This window comes from Odocoileus virginianus, chromosome 12, assembly GCF_023699985.2.
Source record: "Odocoileus virginianus isolate 20LAN1187 ecotype Illinois chromosome 12, Ovbor_1.2, whole genome shotgun sequence".
In the NCBI taxonomy this organism is placed as follows: domain Eukaryota; kingdom Metazoa; phylum Chordata; class Mammalia; order Artiodactyla; family Cervidae; genus Odocoileus; species Odocoileus virginianus.
In genome coordinates this window covers 65,724,326-65,749,097 of record NC_069685.1, presented here as the reverse complement: position 1 = coordinate 65,749,097, position 24,772 = coordinate 65,724,326, and the positions used below count along the sequence as shown (strand labels likewise).

The 24,772-nt window shown below is 42.7% G+C and overlaps 1 protein-coding gene and 1 pseudogene across 8 annotated transcripts in view; one reads left to right on the top strand and one right to left on the bottom strand.

Moving 5' to 3' along the window:
* Nucleotides 1–24,772, bottom strand: part of SFI1 (SFI1 centrin binding protein) — an 86,687-nt gene that overhangs the window by 29,820 nt on the left and 32,095 nt on the right. For 7 of the 8 annotated variants that reach the window (XM_070475603.1, XM_070475602.1, XM_070475601.1 and 4 more), the window contains 6 exons: nt 24,426–24,536; nt 19,121–19,215; nt 16,158–16,275; nt 14,189–14,291; nt 2,632–2,788; nt 321–482 (listed from right to left, as the gene is read on the bottom strand). In XM_070475603.1, coding sequence (XP_070331704.1) covers nt 321–482; nt 2,632–2,788; nt 14,189–14,291; nt 16,158–16,275; nt 19,121–19,215; nt 24,426–24,536 — 746 coding nt within the window. Of the gene's footprint in view, nt 1–320; nt 483–2,631; nt 2,789–14,188; nt 14,292–16,157; nt 16,276–17,622; nt 17,676–19,120; nt 19,216–24,425; nt 24,537–24,772 lie in introns of those variants that run through there. The other variant, XM_070475607.1, reaches the window with a different exon arrangement.
* On the top strand, nt 12,276–12,407 carry LOC139037915 (U2 spliceosomal RNA; annotated as a pseudogene).

The window sequence follows — 24,772 nt, the reverse complement described above, 5'->3', positions numbered from 1 at the left end:
ATGAAATGCAGGAATGCTTCTGAGGGGGAGGAAAGGGAATACAGTCAGGGAGGAGCAGACTGGAGTGTGTGCGATTTTCCATTGAGTTGTGTTCATTTTACTATTATTCTTTAAACTACAAATGTTTGTTATATGCACTCTTTTGTGTGAGTACTCCCAGAATGGAACACATTTTTTTTTAAAAAAGCTGACCAGAGATCAGGACTGTCCGAAACTGCTGGGTAACCATTTCCCACGTATCTCCTGACTGTCTTACAGGCTGCCAGGCTCTCACTGTCTTGGTTGAGCTGGAGGACAGTCCTGAGAAATGCAAAGGATACAGTGTTTCCAGCGAGTCAAGGCCCTCCGCAGCAGCGTCCTCCTGGCCAGGCCCTCTACCTGCGCGTGGTGGGCGTGCAGGCTCTCCCTCCGCTCCCAGGCCTGCCACCAGGCACAGAAGTGCGTCTGGAGCAGGGTGACGTGGTGGAATCGCTCGGCCACCTCTGCAACAGAGAAAGGAGCTTCAGTGCTGCCCCCTCAAGGCTGGGCAACAAGCTGGAGGCATCTCTAAGACGAGCTGAAACCCTCCACTGGCATGCAGCAGGGATTCAAGGCAGCTGCTCCCCAGAGAACGTTAGAAAAAAAGGGTTTTGAACAGAGGAGGGTTACTATGAACTCCTTAGCTACACAATTCCACTCTCCAAGGAAAGAGAAAAGGATTCTGTCAATGGACTGAAGCTCCTTGGTTAGTAACTGAGGAGCAGGAACGGGGACAGCTGTTTCTAAAGAAAACTCCGTTTTACTCCTGCCTCTTTACCGGCATTTCGGGACTTCAGGGAATGAGTCAGTGACACACGACCCAGTCGACATGCTGGCAGAGGCTTCTGTGAGCCTTCAGCCAGGCTGATACAGGCCACCGGTTCCATCTCCTTTTAAGACTAATTAGCTAATGGCCTGATGAGCTTAAGGCCAGAGAGGGGGAGGGCATTGGTCCTGGAATGGGAATGCCTTAAGTGAAGGCAAGTATTAGTCTGCAGCTCATCATTAAATAGCTTCATGCCTTCAATTTCCAGGCTTGGGCATCCAGACAGTGGGTCCCTTGTCACTATTTTCAAGTAGGCACATTAGATCTCCCAAGAGACAGTGCTGGTAGGCTAGGAATCCTGCAGGAAGCAGGAGAGCCTAACCCTGTGGCCAGGACTTCTGTGTGGGCTCGAGAAACTAAAGGACAAAAAGTACTGGCATTCATGACCAATTTATCGTTACTTCTGACCTACTGTGGGAAAACTAAACCATCAGGATAGTGCTCAGAAAACATCATAAATCATGCATCTGCACAACTAGGGACAAACAATCCAAATATCTGTTTTCTCTCTCTTTTTTTGGCACACCACACAGCTTATGGGCTTTTAGTTCCCCAACCAAAGATCAAGCCCTCGCCCTCAGCAGTGACAGGATGGAGTCCTAACACTGGACTGCCACGGATTTCCCCAAACATCTATTAATAGAAGAATGACTAAGTAGATTAAGGTAAGCACCCCCCTGTAAAACACAGTCATTTAAAAAAAAAAAAATTATGGGATTTCCCTGGCAGTCCAGTGGTTAAGACTTCCTCTTCAGGATAGTTAGTAAGTCTGGGATGGATATGTACACACTGCTGTATTTTAAATGGATAATCAACAAGGACCTACTGTATAACACAAGGAACTCTGCCCAATGTTATCTGGCAGCCTGGATGGGAGGGGAGTTTGGTGGCAAATGGATACATGTATATGTATGGCTGAGTCCCCATGTGAAACTATCATAACGTTGTTCATTAGGCTATACCCCAAAATAAAATAAAAAGTTAAAAAAAAGACTTCACCTTTCCAATTCAGGGGATGCAGGTTCGATCCCTGATCAGGGAGCCAAGATCTCACATGCCTCGTGGCCAAAAAACCAAAACATAAAACCGAAGCAATACTGTAGCAAATTCAACACTTTAAAAATGGTCCCTACACACAAAAAAAATTTTATAAAAAATAAAGACACAGGAAAGCATCGATTAGTCGTATGGAAAAAAAGCAAGATACAAAACCGTACGTGTCATACTAATCATAATAATTGCAGTATATATAGCATAATTAAAATCCTACTGAATTAAATACATTGAATAGGAGCCTCTTCTGGAGACCTCTGGTCCCTTGAGGGGACGAGGACACAAAACACTACTGTAAAACAAGTCAGATACAACAAATACTGTACGAAGTCGCTTAGGCGTGGAATCTAAAAATACAACAGACTAGTGAATCAAACAAAAAAAAAGAAGCAGACTCAGATGTGTGGAGAAGAATATAGTGGTTGCCAGTGGGGAGGGGGCTTATTATGGGATTACATGAGATTATGTGTGTGAAACCTTTGAAATTTATAAAGCTCTATAGAATGTAAAGAATCTTTCATTCAATAAAAAATAATAAAGAAAAAATTGAATAGAATATTGAAAAAGACCACAGAAGGAAATAACTTAAACGTGAATCAAGGACGCTTTATTGTCCTCCTCGATCTCTTCCTTCAAAATCTGTGGCGTAACTGCTACTACCTCCCGTTAATACACGACCACCCTGGCGGCAGTGGGCACGGCAACCCCCTCTGCCCCTGGCGCCCAGGACTCACGGCTCTGTAGCCTCTTCTCTCTGCGCAGCTGCAGGTACTCCAGCCAGGCCCCGAGGGCTCTCCACTGCTGTCGGCGCTGAAGGTGTTTCACCGCAGAGACCGTCTTCCGTCTCTCCCTCCGGACAAAGAGAAGCTGCTCCTGCCACCTTGACCAAGCCTGAAAACCAGAGAAAAGACAACCATTAAGGGAGGCAGGAAACCAGAGGTGAAATACAGGTGAGGGAAAACAGAAACCCACACGCTGCAAAGGGTGAAATCAGAACACGAACAAGTGGCGATTCCAAAGCAGGCTCATAAGTGAAGGGGATTTGGAGTGAGAGGATCTTTGAGAAGGGCATTCTGGGACTTCCCTGGTGGTCCAGCAGTAAAGACTCTGCCTGCTGATGCGAGAGACACAGTTTGATCCCTGGCTGGGGAAGACTGCACATGCCTCAGGGCGACTAAGCCTGTGTACCACAAATACTGAACCTGTGTTCTAGAGCCCAGGAGCCACAGCTGAAGGCTGTGTGCTGCAGCGACAGAGGCCCAGAGGCCCGAGAGCCCATGCTCAGCAACAAGAGAAGTCACTGAGCTGAGAAGGCCGCACTCTACAGCTGCGGAGCGGCCCCTGCTCAGTGCAACTAGAGAAAGCCCTCAGAACAGCGAAGATCCAGCACAGCGTTGTTGGTTTTTCCCCTGGATTAAGAGGGAAAAAAGAAAAGAGGAGGAATAATAAAATTAATGACTTTACAAGAAGCAGGGACAATCCAAGGGTTGGTATAATTAATTCAGATCTGGGACAGGTGAGGCTCTGTGTTTTCCTCCAAAGGCAGAGGAAGCCTATGGTCGAGGCCCATTCTCAGCATGTGCGTCCACAGGACATGGACCTACAGAAACCGAGGGTCTGCAGACGGATTCCCTTAAGATTATCCATAAACAGGCACCCTTGGGAAGGTCTTCGTGCACACCCAGCAATACGCCTGCCCTACTCTGAAGGCAACGGTCATAGATGACTTGATACCTTCTTTTATACCTTCATACCTCTGTAAACCTGTGACATCCCTTCTCCCTTCCTTCATCTCATCTGAATATCATTTTTTCTATTTCTCCAAGAAAATAAAAGCAATCAAAAGACAATTTTCTCAAGCTCCCACACATCCTCCAGGGGCTCAGCCTTCTCTCCACATTCCCAACAAAAGGTCACCCCTGCCACGACACAGCCCATCTTTTCTCACCTTCTGAAGTGTATCACTCTGGCAATTACCCCCATCCCCTTCCTGCATCATCAGCTTTCTCTCTCTGCTAGATTTTTAAAATCAGCATTCAAACGTGCTGTTATTTCTCCCTTTGGGGATGTGACAACCGAAAGCAATGGGTGGCCTTTTATTAGGCCCTGGATCTGACACGAAGAGCAACAATATACAGCTGCAATACAAACTGTAGTCTCGATATTATCATATCAACATTACGCTTCTTAGATATGACAGTGAGGATGTGGTTATATAAGAAAACATCCCTGTTTTAGGAGATATGAACTGAAGTATTCAGGGTGGGGGCATCCCTGATCGCTCAGTTGGTAAAGAATTCCCCTGCGATGCAGGAGACCCTGGTTTGATTCTTGGTTCGGGAAGATCCTCTGGAGAAGGGATAGGCTACCCACTCCAGTATTCTGGCCTAGAGAATTCTATGAACTATATGAGTCCATGGGGTAACAAAGAGTTGGACACGACTGAGTGACTTTCACTTTCACTCAGGATTAAACTTGATGTCTGCAACTTTAAAGTGACTCAGAAAATACAACTGATACACTTGAGAAAGCAAATGTGGGAAGATGCTAAGAATGGGTTAACCTAGTGAAGAATAGCAAGTATCCAGCTTTTCTGTGATTTGGTACTTGTCAAAATTAAAAAATTGAGGGTAAAAGTTGCAGACTAGTGTGACACTAGACTTCACTCTTGGTCCAGTAATTAAGAATCTGTCTGCCAATGCAGGGGACAGAGGTTCAATCCCTGGTTCAGGAAGATGCCACAAGCCTCAGGGCAACTAAGCCCGTTCCTGGGCCCGCATGCCTAGAGCTCAAGCTCTGCAACAAGAGAAGCCACCGCAGTGGGAAGCCCACGCACTGGAGCCAGAGACAGCTCGCGTGCAGCAACGGAGACCTGGCCATAAATAAATAAAGCTACAAAAGATTATCACCACACAAATACTTCTGGAAGGGAACAGATCAGTGAGCCTCAAACCAACCACCCAACAGCCCTCTCCAGACCCCTCGGCCACCCACCAACACCCAAGTGCTCTCCTTTCCTTTCCAAACTCTTCAGAAGGGCTGTCTACTTTCTCACTTCTCTTCTCCCAACAAGCAGGGAGATCCTCTCCTCCTTGAGTTCACTGAAACTGCTCTTATCAAGGGCATCGATGACCTCCACGTGTTCAATCCAAAGGTCAAACCTCAGTCCTCGCCTGCCAGAAGTGTCTGACACAGCTCATCGTCTCCACCGGGCTCCTCGCCTCCGCCTCTCCTCTCTCCCACCGCCCATTCCCATCTCTTCACCAGACAGGCTCAGTGCCGCTGGCTACACCCACTCCTCTTGCTTTCAATCAGTCTCATGGCTCCAAGTGAAACCTGTGTGCTGAGGACTCCTGAGTTTACCTCTCCGGTGTGCACTCAAGACTCCACACGCACACACCCAGCTCCTCCCTTACACCCCCGTGTGGTCAAGTGAAAGGCCCATCAGGCTGAAGACACGGAGCTCGGCATGCAGCTCCTCCCCATCTTTCCCCACAAACCCACCTCTCCCCCCATCTCCCCCATCTCAGTAAACAGCAACTCCACTGGTCCAGTGACTCAGGCCCGAACACCTGGGAGTCCTCTCAGACTTTTTCTCTGAAGGCTCACACCTTATCCATCCAGTAGCAAACCCTGTTGGCAATACCTTCAAAACATACCCAGAATCCAACACCAGCTTGCTCTCATCTTGGCCCAGAACCTCTCCTGGAACTGTGTAATCACGTCCTAACTGTCCTCCCTGCTTTTATCCTTGATTTTCCGTGGTCTGTTCTTAGCACAGCAGCCAGTGGCCCTTTTCATTAGTTGTGATTGCTTTGTAACTTAAATCTCTCCATTTTGCTGCTTATTTTTAAATAATTCTTTTTTATTTGGCTGTGCCAAGTCTTAGTTGTGGCACTCAGGATCTTCTATTAGGTTGGTGCAAAAGTGATTGTGGTTTTCCATTGTTGAACTTTGCCACTTGATACTGAAATACATTCGTAAATGTGGTTATGTTACACATCATTTTAATGTGCATTTCTTGCTTTATTTTTCTCCTAATGACTTATTACTTGCTGTTTATATTTATTTTGGACTATGGAAATGCTGTTAGACAAAAGGCAAATTCAAGCAGTTTTCTTATTCAAGTTCAAAATGGGCTGCAAAGCAGTAGACAACTCGCAACATCAACAACACATTTGGGTCAGGAACTGCTAAGGAACGTACAGCGCAGTGGTGGTTCAAGAAGTTTTGCAAAGGAGACAAGAGCCTTGAAGAAGAGGAGCACAGTGGCTGGTCATTGAAAGTTGACGACAACCAGCTGAGAAGATCATAGAAGCTGATCTCTTACAACTATACAAGAAGTTGGCACAGAACTCAACATCAACCATTCTATGGTTATTCAGCATTTGAAAACTGGAAAGGTGAAAAAGCTCAATTAAGTGGGTACCTCATAAGCTGACCAAAAATAAAAAAAACTCGTCACTTTGAAGTGCTGTCTTCTCTTATTCCACGCAACAACAATGAACCACTTCTCAATGGGATTGTGATGTGCGACAAAAAATGGATTGTATATGACAACTGGCAGTGACCAGCTCAGTGGCTGGACCGAGAAACAGCTCCACAGCACTTCCCAAAGCCAGACTTGGATCAGAAAAGGTGTCATGGTTACTGTTTGCTGCTCTGCGCCCATCTGATCCACTAAAGCTTTCTGAATCCCAGTGAAACCATTACATCTGAGAAATGCACTCAGCAAGTCAAGATGCACCGAACACTGCAACGCCTGCAGGCGGCACTTGTCAACAGAAACGGTCCAATTCTCAGCAACACCACCTGACTGCCCGTCACACAATCAAGGCTTCAAAAGTTGAACAAATCGGATCCTATATTCTGCCTCATCCGCCAGATTCACCTGACCTCTTGCCAATCAACTACTACTTCTTCAAGCATCTCAACCTTTTGCAGGGAAAATGCTTCCATAACCAGGAGGACACAGAAAATGCTTTCCAAGAGTTCATCAAATTCTGAAGCATGGATTTTTATGCTATAGGAATAAACAAACTCATTTCTTGTTGGCAAAAATGTGTTGACTGTATTGGTTCCTATTTTAATTAATAAAGATATATATGAGCCCAGGTATGATGATTTAAAATTCAGGGTCCAAAACCACAATTACTGCTGCACCAACCTTAAAATCTTTATCGTGGCATGCAGGATCCAGTTCCCTGACCAGGTATCAAGTCCCTGCATTGGGAACTTGGAGTCTTAGCCACTGGACCGCCAGGGAAGTCCCTAAATCTCTCCATTTTTTATGACAATTTCCCTCTCAGCCTTTTTTCTCTTCATGCTACTAACCTGTTAAGGAGAAACCAGGTCACATACCCTATAAACTGTTCCATGTCTTAGATTTGGCCAACTGTCTCCTCCTGGTGTCTTTAAACTGCCCTTCCAATTCCCGTGTTTCCTACGAACTGATATTAAGATTCACGTGAGGCTTGGCTGGAGTCATGTTCAAATTCTAGGCAGGGGCATGTCTCAAGTGCTGCGGGGTCCTTCCAGTTCCATCACAGCATGGAAGGCTGCCTTAGCTTTAGTGACTGTTCGGTGGCCTCAGAGGCATCGGTCTGACCCTCCCTTACATTTCTCTATTGTGTTTCCACTGGTGACTACTGCCCAGATCCACTTTCTCACTGGGAGGAAAAACAACAATTTTCTAATTCTAGTACTCCTGAATTTTTTTATTAACTGGAATTCTATTTTTTTAAAAAAGCCTTATTCTCTCATTAACCCTCTCATTTCTCAGAGATTAGTCTGTACAGGAAAGGCAGGATAAATGCTTGACTTTGGTCTTCATTAATTTCCAAAGAATAGAATTAACGTTCTAACAACCCAAAATTATGACCAATCAGCTCTTTTTTTCCTCTATGAATGCATGAATTTTTATATACTTTGTATGTTTTCAATCCATGACAGTCATTATGCTTTTTGATGCTCAAATTGTCAAATTAAGACAGAACAATTTGTCTTAAGCCTACAGGAGGCCTGCTGACACAAGGCCATCAAGCTCTTAATTTCCTCACAGTCCTGCACACCATCTCCTAGGACTTAGGCTTACGATGTCTAGTTCCTGCTCTATTTCTGGAATCAGTCATTCCCCCCAAAAGACACCTCAGTTCCTTTTAGTGGCAAATAAAAGGAAATAAGAGACCACAGCTTAGGCACTGGGGATGCTAACTGCTGTGTCTGCCACTGCCTCTAAGTCTTGTCAATCAATAGTTAGAATTTCACTAATTCAGGTAAAAAAAAAAAAAAAATCATGGGTCCATATTGATACTGGCATTTCTAATTTCAGATTACAGGGCTTTTGTTTCTTTGATTTTATACTTGTAATCTTTCCCTTTATACTGAAAATCCACTTCTTAATGACACTGCCATGGTTATTTGCTTTATCTTACAAAGTAGCTATAATAGTTCAACGCAACAATCCAAACCTGCCACTAACAATAAGACTACTGAATGCAATTTTATATCTCTTAGTAGTTCTCTGTGTCCTTAGAATACTTCCAGCTAGGAATGAAGAGTCAAAGTATCATATTTTAAAGTAATTCTTTTTGTAGTCATTGCTACAAACTTGATATATTTGTTTTCAGTGTGTTCTAAAATCCTAGGGCTTGGTTCTTTTACTTCTTGACTTACTTTTCTTTTTTAATTATATAAAATATTTACATGGTTCCAAACTTAAAACTGTGTAACAAAGCAAATTCATTGAAATTTTGTTCCCATACATTCCCTCCCTTCCCTCATAGGTAACACCTCTTCCGTTTCTGGTTTATATTTCCATTATTTCATCTTGAAAATATAAGAAAACACAAAATCTCTCTTCCCTTTCTTCCCCAAGAGGCAGCACTCAATGAACCAGAGGGAACCTGTTAAGAGGGAAGTGTGATCATATCTCTTTTCTACACAAAGCCAGGAGCTTGCCCCTCCCCCTGGAAAAAGACCTTGCAAAGCCTTTGCGGGCACAGCCTTACTCAGCCTGCCTCCTTGTTATACCACAGCCTAATCTTTCCTACTCTCTCTCTCACACTTATCAATCCTAATTGAAATAGCGTGATCCTGGCTTAGAGATAGACAGCTACACCAATGGACCAGAGAGCCCAGAACAGACCTTTGAACAAATGGGACCTTGCTCCAAATGGAAGTGGACTAACGATCCGTATAAAAAAAGACAAAAGATGAACTACTCAGTAAAGAGTGCTGCAGAAATTAATTACCCATAAGGAAAATGACAAACTAAGACCCTGTTTCACACAACTTATAAAAATGCAAGTTAGGTGACAATGAAATTAACAGCACTTGTGTGGGGGTCTTTCCCAGTGGCTCCGTGGTAAAGAGTCCAGCTGCCAGTGCAGGAGACGTGGGTCTGATCCCAGATCCAGGAGGATCCCCGTGCCACGGAGCAACTAAGCCCGTGCACCACGACCACTGAGCCTGTGCCCTAGAGCCTGGGAGCCACAGCCGCTGAAGCCCGTGCACCCGAGAGCCTGTGCTCTATAACCGCAGAAGCCACAGCAGTGAAAAGCCCTCGCACCGTAACTGGACCGCAGCCCCTGCTCACCACAACTAGAGAAAAGCCCACGCAGCAACCAACACTCATCACAGTAAAGAAAATAAATAATTAAACAAAAAAACACTTGTATGAAAAAAAAGGCACCATAAACAAAGCAAAAAAATAAATAAACAAGCTATAGACTAGAGGAAAATACCTCATAGTGTACCTAATAGTCCAAAAGATTAATAAGCAAAATCTATGACAATGTGTATGGAGCAGAAAAAGCTAAATAACCCAACAGAAAAAAAGAGGCGAGGGATGTAACATGCTCCAAACCGGAAACCCAATGACAATCAGGCATCAGAAAAGATACTGGGCTTCGCTAGGAAATCAGGGAAATGTAAATTAAAGCAACAAAGAAGAACCACCTCACACATATCACATTGGTGAAAATGACCAAGTCTGGCAATGCAAAGTGCTGATGAGTCTGAAAGAAACCCGAACAACAATTTTAGCATGTTAACTGGCACAGCAGTGGAGAGCAAACGGGTGACGTTGGATAAGGATGACGAGATGATACCCAAAGACCCAACAGCTTCACTTCCAGGGATGAGAACCTCTCAGACTCTCACACAGGGATGTGTGTTTAAGAATGCTCTCCAAGGGGGCCTCCCTGGTGGCTCAGTGGTAAAGAATCCGCCTGCTAATGCAGGAGATATGGGTTTGATCCTTGGTCCAGGAAGATCCCACATGCTACATAACAACTAAACCCGCAAGCTACAAATGCTGAGCCCACATGCTGCAATTACTGAAGCCCACCCACCCTGGAGTCTGGTCCACAACAAGAAAAACCACAGCAATAAGTCCATGCATGGAAACTCTCAAGAGAGAGCAGCCCCTGCTCACAACTAGAGAAGCCTGTGAGCAGCAACAAAGACCCAGCTCAACCAAAAGTAAACTAATTTAAAAAAGAATGCTCTCTGTGACACTTTGTAACTGTAAAAAGAAAAAAGAAAGTAACCAGGAAGAAATAACAGTTTAGCAGCAGTGAGCAGATAAACTGAGTCTTAGTAAAATGGCTGAATGTATGCAGCTAATAGATCTCTATGTATCAAAATGAATAAACCCCAAAAATACACTGTTGCATTAAAAACAAAAAGCAGCAAACTGCAAAGTAAATGTAAAGTATGATGCCATTCATAAGTTTCCTCACTACACAAAGCCAGAACATATATTCTTTACATACCTGTATACATACACGTCTACAAGTAAAAAAATATAAGAGAATAAGGATTTCAACATCATGGTGGAGTTATCTCTAAAAAGGAAAGGTGACAGAAGGAAGGATGGGGAGGGCTTGAAATATGAATTTAATTACAGTAAATTACATCAAATTTTGGGGCAAGGATGGAAAAATGTTAACATCTTTTAAATCTGTATGTTGGAGATGTGGATATCTGTTAATTTCTTTCTGTTGTTGGCCAATTTTTAAAATCTTCATTGAACTTGTTATAATATTGCTTCAGTTTTATGTTTTGGATTGTTGGCTGTGAGGCCTGAGGGATCTAAGCTCCTGGACCAGGGATTGGACCTGCACTGAAAAGTGAAATCTCAACCATGAGACTGCCAGGGAAGACTCCTGTTAATATTTTTAACAAGTGTTTTATATGTCATGTTTTTATGCTTAAACTTCATTTTTTATAATTTCACATATCTCATGATGTCTGTCCTGCCTAGTTCAGAAATGTGAGGATTGAGAGGAATGACTTAAGGTTCTTGGTAAATCATACGGTACTTACCAGACACAAGGATTTTATTTATAATCTGCAACATAAAATTTGTCTTAAGAGTCTCACAAAACTTTTGGTCCATATCAGTATTTTCTTAATGCTCATGTTTTTCACTGGATTTGATTCTGGATGACTTTTGGCTGTCTTATAAGTTAAATCCAACCTCAAATCATGAAAACCTATCACTGAAGATAGTCATTCAAAGCCGCTGTTGCAAGCTCCAAGGGCAAAAGTCAAAAAGGAATTCTAAATGTGTGCTGAGCAATGGTGACACCAGCAGAACGAGTTTACAGGCTCTCAAAGTGACTGGCTGAGAGGGACGAGCACTGAGACAGCCCGAGTCCCTCAGTGACAGAAAACCAGCCTCACTCTGTTCCTGTGCTTCAGCTTTTTCACCTACTTCCCTCTCCCTCCTGAGAGCACTAGTCTACAAGGACAAGGCAGCATGATGGTCAAGGAACGACTGCACTTTTCAGGATGCTTGGGTTCAAATACTGCCCCTGACCTTTGCCAGGTGCACGACAAAGGTCAGGGCCAGCTATCAGAGTTATTTAACCTATAATAATCAGTTCAGATCAGTCGCTCATTAGTGTCCCACTCTTTGCGACCCCATGGACTGCAGCACAACAGGCCTCCCTGTCCATCAACAACTCCTGGAGCTTGCTCAGACTGATGTCCATCAAGTCGGTGATGCCATCCAACCATCTCATCCTCTGTTGTCCCCTTCTCCTCCTGCCTTCAACCTTTCCCAGCATCAAGGTCTTTTCAAAGGAGTCAGTTCATCGCATCAGGTGGCAAAGTATTGGAGCTTCAGCATCAGTTCTTCCAATGAATATTCAGGACTGATTTCCTTTAGGACTGGCTGGATCTCCTTGCAGTCCAAGGGACTCTCAAGAGTCTTCTACAACACCACAGTTCAAAAGCATCAATTCTTCGGCACTCAGCTTTCTTATAGTCCAATTCTCTCATGCATACATGACTACTGTAAAAACCATAGCTTTGACTAGATGGACCTTTGTTGGCAAAGTATTAATACTATGGGCTTTTAAAAATTTTGATCGCTTCTCGGCCTTTTGGCTAAGATCAAGTGTAGTATCTGTTCTTATCAGTTTAATATCTGATACGTCCTCTATCCAAGGACAATATATTAAATGGATTTTTGGAGCAGGGAGTTGGAATAGGATTCTAAAAAAAAAAAGAAAAAAAAAGAAAAATAAAATAAATAATAAAAAAATTAATAATAATTTTGAAAATTGCGATAACACATGTGAGGGTCTTAGTCCAGAGTCTAGGACGGTAAGACCACAAAAACACCATTACTGCTCCTACTGTTCTTGTTACCACATTATCACTGGCAACAACTAAGTCTACTTCCTTCCTATTGCTTCAGAAGACCTTGTGAATTCACAGGTCAACAAATTTTTTTCTTAAACGGTGAGATAACTGTTTTAGGCTTTGCAGACCATGTGGTCTCTGTTGAAACTACTCAATTCTGCCGTTGTAGCCTGACAGCAGCTTAGACAATACACAAATGAACAGGTGTAACTGCATCCCAGTAAAATTTTATAACAGGCAGCTGGCCACACGTGACTTGTGGCCAAGTGTGCTGACCCTGATCCACGTGGTTTGCACACAGTCTCCATATATTGCATATACCTGCAAAGATGATGCAAATGCTGTCTAGTGAAAAGTCACTGGGGCGGGGCGTGCTTCCCTGCTGGTCCAGTGGTAACTGCCGGGGACACAGGCTTGATTCCACACGCCGTGGGGAAACTAAGGCTGCGCACCACAGACGCTGAAGCCCACACACTCCAGAGCTGTATGCACAGCGAGAGAAGCCACCACGCTACGAGAGGGCCCCCACTCGCCGCAACTCAGGCCCACATGCAGCAACGAAGACCCAGAGCAGCCAAAAATAAAAAATAATTTAAAAAAAAGTTACTGGGGATTTCCCTGGTGGTCCAGCAGCCAAGACTCCACGCTTCCCAATGCAAGGGGCCTGGGTTTGATCCCTGGTCAGGGAAGTAGATCCCACATGCCACAACTAAAGACTCGGCACAAATAAGTAAAATATTTTTTTTTAAGTTATAACTCCTACATATAGTAATGGGCACCTCTTTTTCTCTTCTTCCCTGTTCTCTGTAACTGACTTGGTAGCCCTATAAGTATCCAAGAGACACTAAAAAGTGACAGAAATTCAGAAAGTCTATCAAAGACCATATATTTGGTAGAGATGTTAGTCCTTTGCAACTGACCAAAAGTCAGGGGTGTTCCCAAAAAAGAACTCAAAGAAATAAGCAAGATTATATGAGAAAGGCCAGGCTTTCTTTTCGGTCTTTGTTTTTGCTCTTGCTGTTTTCTAATTTGCTATGGGAAAAGAGTCATGAGGAAATAAAGAATACATTGCTGTTTCTTTAAGTATATTTATAATTAAATTCATAAATCCCATTCCAGCTTCACGATTAGCAAGAGCTCTCTAAAAACCACTGGCAATCACATGGAGCAGGACATCCCCGGTGGTCCAGTGGTTAAGGATCTGCCTGCCAATGCAGGGTTCAGTCCCTGGTCCGGGAAGACCCCACATGCTGTGGGGCAACTAGGCCTGTGCACCCCAACTACTGAAGCCCGCACACCCTAGAGCTCTGCTCTGCAACAGCGGAAGCTGCCGCACAGAGACGAGGGAGACGCCCTCGCTCACCACAGGAGAGCGAGCCCGCACAAAGCAAGGGAGACCCAGGGCAGCCGAAAACAAAGTGACAACAAAACACACACCTAGTGCATTCCTTCCAGCAGCCTCTCTGCTGAAGAGTCCAGCCTTCCACGCAGCTGGTGCCTCCCCCCCACGCCCGCCCCTGGAGCTACATGAAGGGCCAGCAGAGGCAGCAGCACGAAGCTCAGACGGGCGTGCCCTCCGTGGTGGGGGCCTGACACATGCACAGAGGACCCTGCAGCCTGAGTCTGCGGGCTCACCTGCAGCTGGAGGCTCCGGGCCCGCTGCTTCACGGCTGTGGCCTGGAGGGCCTGGCCTAGGTGGACCTGGTCCAGTTGCCGTCTCCACGCACTCCACCACACCCTGCCGGAGAGCAAATCAAAGACAGGACCAGTCAGAGCACGGTCAGCCGGAAGCGCAGGGCAGTGAGGGCTGGGCCTCAGACCCCCGGCTCAGGTCCCTCTCCCTAGGTCTGACACCATTAGATCTGCTGCCAGAAACAATCAAGGAATGGTTCCAGAGCTGCCAGCTAAGGGTTGGAAACAGATGGTCCCTAAGGTCAGATCCCCTGGGGGAGGGCACGGCAACCACTCCAGTATTCTTGCCTGGAGAATCCCATGGACAGAGAAGCCCGGTGGGCTACAGTCTGTGGGGTCACAAAGAGTCAGACACAACCAAGGTGACTTAGCACAGAAGGTCAGACCCAGCCTTAGACAATTTAGATATGCTCTGTTTGGCCAATGTGGGTTAAAAAAAAAAAATCACTGCCAAATACTTCAGGAGATTCCACAGAATAAACTACAAAACTAGTATTTATTTATAGCCACTCCACACAGCATGTGGGACCCTGGTTCCCTGACCAGGGATTGAACCCATGCCCCTAAGCGGTGGAAGAGCAGAGTTTTAACCACTGGATCCCCATGGAAGTCACCCAATAATGGCTTTTAGATTTCCAGTCTTGATGGATCCCTTCCCTTCCTCCTGTCCTTGCCAGGTTTCATTCTGGCTTTGGGTTCCTTCCTACTTATTTTCTGATTTGCTGTAGAGAAGCAGTAACGTGGAAATGAGCGTTTGCGACTTCTGTCTTACACCGTCCTACCCTGGTCACTCTAACTCACCGATATCTCCCTCCTCCTAACTTAAGCCATGCTTAGCTGTATCTCTGCAAAATCTCAACCTATCTGGCACTATTACTTATCTTTGTAAGCACTTAGAGAAATTATAAGTTCCCTGAATGTAACCTCAGGACTCAAGCTAGAACCAGAAACATTTTAAGCCCTTAACAGACAATGAATAAATAAAATTATGTAGAAAGATCCACCATAGACTCTAGTGAAACTACATACTTACTAAGCATTTACAAATATTTGCTGAATAAATTTTAAATAACAAACACTTTAAATAACTTCTTTATGTCCACTGATGGTCTGGACACTAGGCTAAATACTTCACAAGTATTACCTTATGTATTTCCCATGACCACCTGAAAAAGACATCTCACAGTGTGAGGAAAATGAGGCCTGGAGAAGTGAAATGACCCAGTACTTGTGAGAACAGGGGTTTGAACCCAAGTCAGTCTAGCTGCAAGGCTTCTGCTCTTACCCACACCATACACAGGGCCCTGCTCTCCTGGCCAGGAACTGAGCTTTCAGCGCACTGCTGTTCGGGACACCAGAGAAGCGCTGGGAACAATGCAGAGGCATCAGTACCATTATAAAGCAGCTCACTGCCACACACTTACGGCTTCAAAGTGGACTGACTCAGGCGGTCTCTCCAATGGAGGAGATGCTGAGATGCAGTGCAGGGCAGCAGGTAAAAGTGTAAGCTGTGACATCAGAAAGATGGGTGGGTGTGCCCTAGTTTGTTAAGTACAACTCACACACAGTAGAAAGGTTGAGTAACTTGTTTGAGCTCACGTATCTTAATCTGTGGAATAACCGCATTTATCTTATAGTTTATGGTAAGGAGTAAATGGAACACTTTACATTAAAAAATTAACATACACAGAAACTTAACACAAGGCTTAACAGTAAATACTCAATTAGTGTTACTTATGATTTTGTGAAAACCTGATCTTAATGTTGAACAAGGTATCAATAAATATTTATTATGTATCAATTATACTCAAAATGTTTTAAGGTGGGTTTTTATGCTGGCTTCCTAGCAGTATAAATCAAGGATGAGGTAAAAACGAAGGCTGCTGACCTGCAGGCCATGCAGCACACTCACCACAGAATACTCTGCCGCCTGAACTCCAGGGCAGTGGTCTGCATCTCAAGTTTGGTCCTACGGAAAACCACGTAGATCAACCAGGACTTCCAGGCCTGTCGCATCTTTTGCTTTGCATCTAGATGCACCAAAAAGATTTCCAAGAAAGGGTTAAGAGAGATGGATTACTCTGGATTGAGACAAAAAAGCTCAGAGGCTCTCAAAAGGTCCCTCCTCTGAGTATCTAAATTCCTGCAGTCTTCCAGTGCCCCCTGCTGGAAAAGTTGTGAAGCTCTACAAAGTTAATAAAGATACAAGATGCAAAGAAGTTACATAAGTGATGACATTTACAGAACATTTAAAGGAAAACCAATGCACTGCACTGTTCAGATATCTCTAAAAGTCCTTATTTTTTGTAGAGTTATATACTCTGCAATATCTATATGTGAAATAACAAAGGAAGCAGGGAAGTGAATGGGGATATGGATGTAACAAGACTAGTGAGTTCATAATAATTGGAAGCTGGGTGATGGGTACACAGAAGTTAATTATTCTACCTTTCCATTTTGGAGAGTTTTTAAATTTCCATTAATATAAGGTTAATGGAGTAGGAAATGGCATCCCACTCCAGTATTCTTGCCTAGAGTATCCCCATGGATAGAGGAGCCTGGTGGGCTACAGTCCATGGGGTCGCAAAGAGTCAGACATAACTGAAGCAACTTAGCAATATAAGGTTAAAAAAGAAGTCATGTTATAAAATTTTCTGTTTGAAACAATATTTATAAAGTAGAATAAGCAAGATAAAATGGAAAGGATACTATCTGTATTTATTTGTGAGACAAAATAAAAAGGGCCAGAGGAAAGAGAATTTACTACATACAGGAGGTGCAAAGGTCCACAGGCCTCCCTTTATAGTAAACTCCATTTTCACTGGTAGAGTCATTACTGGTGAAGTTTTTTGTTTTTTTAGAACACAAAGGAGAAAATAAAAATATGTAAAGCATTTTCAGGACATTCTCTAAAATGTGGATAGGAGGACTATAGCTTTACTTTGTATTTCATAGTTGTTGACAGATCACATCAAAAGATGAAAAAGAACTTAATATGTAGCTTCCCTGGGCTTTCCTGGTGGCTCAGAAGATAAAGAATCTGCCTGCAAAGCAGAAGACCCAAGTTTGATCCCTGGGTCGGGAAGATCCTCTGGAGACGGGAATGGCAAACCACTCCAGTATTCCTGCCTGGAGAATTCCATGGATGGGGAATCTGGTGGACTACAGTCCATGGTGTCGCAAAGAGGAGGACACGACTGAGCGACTTTCACTTCAGTTTTCCGTGGGCCCACCCCAGACCTCCAGAATCAGCACATCTCAAGCAAGAAGGGCTAGCACCGCGCTGTGGTTTTAGAGTGTAGGCTGCTGAGTAAGACAAGCTGGGCCTGAGCACTGTCCTTGTCATTTAGCTAAGTAACCCCACACAAGTTTCTCACCTGCAAAATGGTGCCTCCTTAAAGGTATATTTGCAAAGAGTAAATGAGATTATCTATAAAAAGAAGAAAATAAATGAAAAGAGATGAAAGAAGAGGTCCTTATAACATTTACTGTCAGGCAGTTGTGCCCAGATATTGAAAGTGAATGCTTTTTTTTTTTAGTGATGCTGTTTCAAAAAGACTACGCGAAATTTAAACTGATCTTAATATGAACCATGAATTCTGAGACTGCCCCCTTTCAGCCTTATGTGGAACTGCCTTTTAAGCTGCTAAGTTTTTGGCTCCGATTTAATATGCATTTATAGAATCTTAGAAAGAGTCAGACACAACTGAGACTTCACTTGCACTTTTCACTTTCATGCTCTGGAGAAAGAAATGGCAACCCCCTCCAGTGTTCTTGCCTGGAGAATCCCAGGGACAGTGGAGCCTGGTGGGCTGCCGTCTATGGAGTCGCACAGAGTCAGACATGACTGAAGCGACTTAGCAGCAGCAGCAGTGACAAAGAAGGATGCAAGTGACAGCTCAGGGAGCTGTGCTGTAAGACAAGAGAGCTGAATGCTGTAGGCATGGGGAAGCCACTCCTAAGTGAATGGCTTACCATTCTCTCAGCTATGGTAAGAGCAGGTCTATACAGGGTGCAGTGGACAAGGTACCCAAGGGACCTGCTGAGTTTGAGGGGCCTACAGGGCCTTCAAGACTACGAGAAATGGCAGGAGGTTACATTATCATTCAATATGCCTTTTTCCCTTAGACTCACCCATACGGGTTTCTGAGTTCAACTCACAGAGGAACCAGATACCAACCAGAGTTGAACTGTCGCAAGATCACTAAGGGCCAACCTGGACCAAGAAGATCAGAGGCAAGTGGTGTAATGTGACACATGGTGGCAAGACAGACAACAGCCCCAAGTGCTGTAGGAGAAACGCGGCCAGCACGCTGCACCAGCAGGGCACGAACAGCCAGTTCACGCAAATCATGCTGACGTGCGTGGCAGGTGCCCAAACCATGCCTCAAGGAGAAAAACCATGGGGATGTGATCACAGGAGCTCCTGCTGAGAAATCACACATCCTGGAAAATAGGAAGGGGAGTCAAACAACTCTCCCCTGTGACTCAGAGTTATTCTCTCTCAAAGACAATGTACTTGTCCTTCACAGAAGCTTCTCTAAAAGTAAACCTGGGCTCTCCGTAAACTAAGAAAAGGCAGGGATCTTACTCACTTGATAACGAATGTCTACAAGAAGCCTGCACCATACTTCACGGCGAGGAGCTCGAAAGCTTTTCCACCAGCCAAGCATATAGCAGGGAGGCCTCCTCTCACCACTCCTATTCAACATCTCGTTTCCCGACCAAGGGACTGAACCCAGACCATGGCAGTGAAAATGTCAAATCCTAACCGTGAGACCACCAGGAACTCCCAATAAAGTCTTAATAAAGGGGAAAAAAAGCAAAAACAAGTAAATGGAGACATTTTCTTTAGCATGTACTTCCTCTTCTCACCATGATTCTCAGCTCTCAGGTACTTGCTCCTCATCTCCCGTTGCTGACACACGTAGGTCTTCCAGGTCTGGAACATCAGGCTATACAAGTAATATCTGAGGAGCCACAAAAGCAAGCAGTGTTTCTTTAAAACAAAACAACTCTTAATCTGACATACCCAGCCCGTTCTGCACACAGGAAAAATTAACAGAACACTTCTGACACAGAAAAGCCAATCCATATCCTAAGCCGGGCTCCCCTGGTGGCTCAGCGGTAAAGAACCTGCCTGCCAAGCAGGAGACGTGGGTTCGGTCCCTGGGTTGGGACGATCCCCTAGAGAAGGAAATGTCAACCCATTCCAGCATTCTTGCCTGTAAAATGCCTTGGACACAGGAGCCTGGAGGGCTACAGTCCATGGGGTCATAAAGAATGACTAACCACAACATCTCCTAAGCTAAAGTTCCATTTCCTACAATCACGGTGAAATTTGTCCTTCTCGACGGAAGAGTTGTTCTCCACAACTTACGTTATCACTAAGGGAAAAATGTCATGAGTTACCTGAGAGTGACTTCATCTTCAGCACCCAGAGAGCTGCAGCATTTGGAATGACAGTCATTTCTTAATCACCCACGCCATGGGACACACCACCTCTCCTCTGCACTAAAACATGGTCAGTGTCCTCCTTTGTCTTTTCCTTCTCAATACATACATTATCCACAAGACTGTCAGTCCCTCCATCTCGTCACTATCCCATTTCCTAAGGCCTGATTTCATACTCTGCCAGCTTATTAGAACAAGTCAACATTATCTATGTGAAAGTGAAAATCACTCAGTCGTGTCTGACTCTTTGCAACCCCATGGACTATATATATAGTTCATGGAATTCTCCAGGCCAGAATACTGCAGTGGATAGCCTTTCCGTTCTCCAGGGGATCTGCCCCACCCAGGGATCAAACCCAGCTCTTCCGCATTGCAGGCAGATTCTTTAGCAGCTGAGCCACAAGGGAAGCCCAAGAATACTGGAGTGGGTAGCCTCTCCCTTCTCCAGCAGATCCTCCTGACCCAGAAATCGAACCAGGGTCTCCTACAATGCAGGCAGATTTTTCATCAACTGAGCCATCAGTAAAGCCCCTAACAAAAACATTGTCTATACTTCATCTGAAATATCCATAAATCAGAAACCCTACCCTAAAGAGCCTAAAGACGTGATTATGAGTGAACAACATTTGGAAAAGATACAATGTGTGAGACATATTTTTTACTTTTAAAAAAGGTATAGAAAATATGTATGTGATAGAATTTCCAGTATGTATGTGATAGAATTTTTTTACTTTTTTCACTTATCCCTGGGAATACGAATGTCATGGATTAAGAGTTTCTTCTATCACTAAAAAATAAATAATTTTTTAAAGTTTTTTTTCTTTATTTTCCATTTTGTTTTTTAATTTAAACTTTATTTTATTTGGCTGTGTTGTGCAGCATGCAGGGTCTTAGTTCCCTGACCAGGGACCAAACTCATGACCCCTGCAATTGGGAATGTGGAATCTTAACCACTGGACTGCCAGGGAAGGCCCTCTTTTCTGTTTTCTTAAGGTTCTATATTGGGTATATATTTCCTTCCAAGCAATATAAATTAAAGCAACTCTACTGGTTTAGAAAACAGAATTAGAATTATACAGCAGTGGGAATCGGTGAGGAAAAATCTATTCTAATTATTAGCATGATCAGTACATAATGGTTACCTGAATTAGAGGGTTATCTCTGTGTATAAGTTCACATGCATACAGTATTGTGTGCTTGGGTTTAATTTAGGACTCTGATCTTGCTTACTCTAAAAAGAATTTGAAGAAAAACAGAAAATAATACAAAACTCTTCTCCTTACAAGGATGGTCCAACAACCACAAACTCAATCGATATGACACACCACATTAATAGAATGAAAAAAGAAAACCATAAGATCATCAGTGTCTCAATATAATAAATGCCACATATCATGAGCCCACAGCTAGCACCATACTCAATGGAGAAAGGCTGAAAGCTTTTCCTCTGAGATCAGGATCAAGACAAGCGTGCCCACTCTCACCACTCCTACTCAACACAGTACTGGAAGTCCCAGCCAGAGCAACTGGGCAAGAAAAAGAAATAAAATGCATCAGATTGGAAAGGAAGAAGTAAAACTGTCTCTATCTGCAGACACCATGATTTTATATATGGAAACTCCTAAAGACTCAACCAAGAAACTTTTAGATCTAATCAATGGACTCGGTAAAGTCATAGGATCTAAAATTAATGTAAAATATAAGTAGCATTTCTCTACAGTAACAACAAATTATCTGAAAAAGAAAGAAGTAAATCAATCCCATTTACAATAGCATCAAAAATAACAAAAGATTTAAGAATAAATTTAACTGAGGAAGTGAAAGGTCTCTACTCTGAAGGCTACAAGACACTAATGAAAGAAATCAAAGAAGATACAGATAAACAGAAATGTGGTCCCATGTTCATGAACTGGGAAAATATTGTTAAAATGTCAATACTACCAAAAGTCATCTGTAGATTCAATGCAACCCCGACCAAGATTCCAATCTCGTATTTACAGAAGTAGAAAGAACAATCCTAAAAGTTATGTGGAACTACAAAAGACCTCAAATAGTCAAAGCTATCCTCAGAAAGAACAAAGCAGGAGACATCACACTTCCTGTTTTCAAGCTACACTATGAAGTGGTAGTATACAATCTCACAGGCTTTCCTGGCGGCTCAGACAGTACAGAATTGCAGGAGATATGGGTTCAGTCCCTGGGTTGGGAAGATCCCCTGGATGAGGGCATGGCAACCCACTCCAGCATTCTTGCCTGGAGAGTCCCCATGGACAGAGGAGCCTGGCGGGGTACAGTCCACGAGGCTGCAGAGTCAGACACGGCTGATCAACTAAGCACAGTGCATACAGTGCCATGGCATAAAAACACAGAGACCAATGGAGCAGAATCCAGGGCCCCCAGATCAACCAAATACGTACAGTCAACAGAGCCAAGAATCAGTCAACTTATTTGACAACAGAGCCAAGAATCAATGGGGGAAAACAGACTCTCCAGTAAATGGTGCTGGTAAAACTTGGATATTCACATGTAAAAATGCAACTAGACCCCTATCTAACACCACTCACAAAAATTAAATAGAAATGGATTAAAGACCTAAATGCAAGACCATGGGATTCCCAGGAGAAAACATAACATAAGAAAAAAGCTCCTTCATATAGGTCTTACCAATAATTCTTTGGATATGATACCTAAAGCATAAGCAACAACATAAAAAACAAAAAAGTAGGACTACAGTAAACCAAAAGGCTTATGCACAGCAAAATACAGTCAATAAGGTGAAAAAGACAACCTACAAAATGTGAAAAAATATTTGCAACCCATATATCTGATAAGGGATTAATATCCAAATATATAAAGAACTCACACAACTAAATGGCAAAAAATCAAATAATCCATTTTAAAAGTGGGCAAAGGTAAAGAAGACAAAAGACTGAAAAGTGAGGTTACTTTTTTTATATAGATAATTAAGCCTTTGGGGTGCTCAAAAGTCCTATGATAGGAAAAATGAAAATATATATTAAGTTCAAGTAAATACTGTTCCAGAATACCCAATGTTTTCATCTTTATCCAATCTAAAAACTATACAACTTCTTTTAATCATTCTTTTTCTAAATGAGCATTAATGCCTTGCATGTGTTTAATATACTTATTCTCAACAAAAATAAATAAAAGTGGGCAAATGACCTAAACAGACATTTTCCCAAAGTAGATACACAAACAGCCAATAGGTACATGAAAACATACTTAAAGATAACTAGCCATCAGGAAAACACAAATCAAAATCACAATGAGATATCATCTCACACCTCTAGGCCATCACCAAAAGGACAAGATAAAATTATAATGTTGTGCATCTGAAACTGATATAATGCTATAAACCAATTTTACCTCAATTAAAAAAAAAGAAAAGTAGGAAATTAGGTCTCCCTAAAATAAGAGATTAAAAAAAAAGATAAATGCTGATGAGGATATAGAAAAAAGGGAACCTTGTAGTTTGTTGGTACGACTTGTAAATTGGTAATAACCACTAAGGAAACAGTATGCAGGATTTTCAAAAAATTAAAAATAGAACTACCAGACAATCCAGCAATCCCACTTCTGGGAATATATCCAAAGGAAACAAAAACACTAACTTGAAAATATATCTGCACCACCATGTTCATAGCAGCATTAATTACAAAAGCCAAGACAGGGCAACAAACTAAGAGTCCACTGATGGATGAATGGATAAAGATCTATCAGGTTGGTCAAAAAGCTCATTACAGAAAAAAACAGAACGAACTTTTTGGCTAACCCAAATACATAAAGTAGAATATATTCAGCCATTTAAAAATGAGGAAATTCCACAAAAACTATATATAAACTTATATACATATATATACTATATATATAAACTATATATATATATAAAAGAGGAAATCCTATCATTTTTGACAACATGGATGGAATTTGAAGGCATTAAGCTAAGAGAAATATGTCACAGAAAGATAAACATTGTATGATCTCACATGTGCATTCTTAAAAAAAAAAAAAAACTGAGAAAAAGATCAGATTTGTGGTTTACCAGAGACATGGGGGTTAGGGGAGTGGTCAAAAGGTACAAACTTCCAGTTATAACACAAATAAGTTCTGGGGATACAAGGTATAATATGATGACTACAGTTACCACTGCTGTATGATATATATGACAGTTGTTAAGAGAATATATGATAATTGTTAAGAGAATAAATCCTGAAAGTTCTCATTACAAGGAGAAAATATTTTTCCCCATTTTTTTTTTATTGCAGTTATATGAGATGATGAATGTTAACTAAATTTTTTGTGGTAATCATTTCACAATATGTAAGTCAAATCTCTATTCTGTATACCTAAAACTCATGCAGTAATTAATATATGTCAATTATATCTCAATAAAACTAGAAAAAAAAAGACTTATCTTCTTTTGATCTAGGATCATGCCGACAAGTAATTATTTGATAATGTGTACCAGTAAAATTCCCTGGTGGCTCAGCTGGTAAAGCATCCGCCATCAATGTCGGAGACCTGGGTTCAATCCCTGGGTTGGGAAGATCCCCTGGAGAAGGGAAAGGCAAACCCACTCCAGTACTCTGGCCTGGAGAATTCCATGGACTGTATAGTCCATGGGATCGCAAAGAGCTGGACACGACTGAGCGACTTTCACTTCACCTCACCAGTAAAATTAAAGTAATATAACATGAAATCTGACCTGTAGTGACAGTCAGCTCGAACACGGAGTTTCCACTCTCGATGGGAAACCCACCACTCTTCTTTCCATTCTTCAAAGACCTTTCGCAGAATTCTTTGTTCATAGTAAAGCCTACAGCAGGAAAAATAAAAAATCAGAGAGACACATGATGATGCTGGAGATGGTATCTATCTCCAAATTACCATTTATTATGGTCATTGTTTTCTCATAGAAAACTGTGGCTCATTATTTGATAACATCAAAATATAGATTAAAAATATACATATTTAACTTTTTCAGGTCAAAATCTTAGATCTACTTAAACTAGAAATAAGGCTAAAAAATTTTATACTCTAGATCTTATCAAT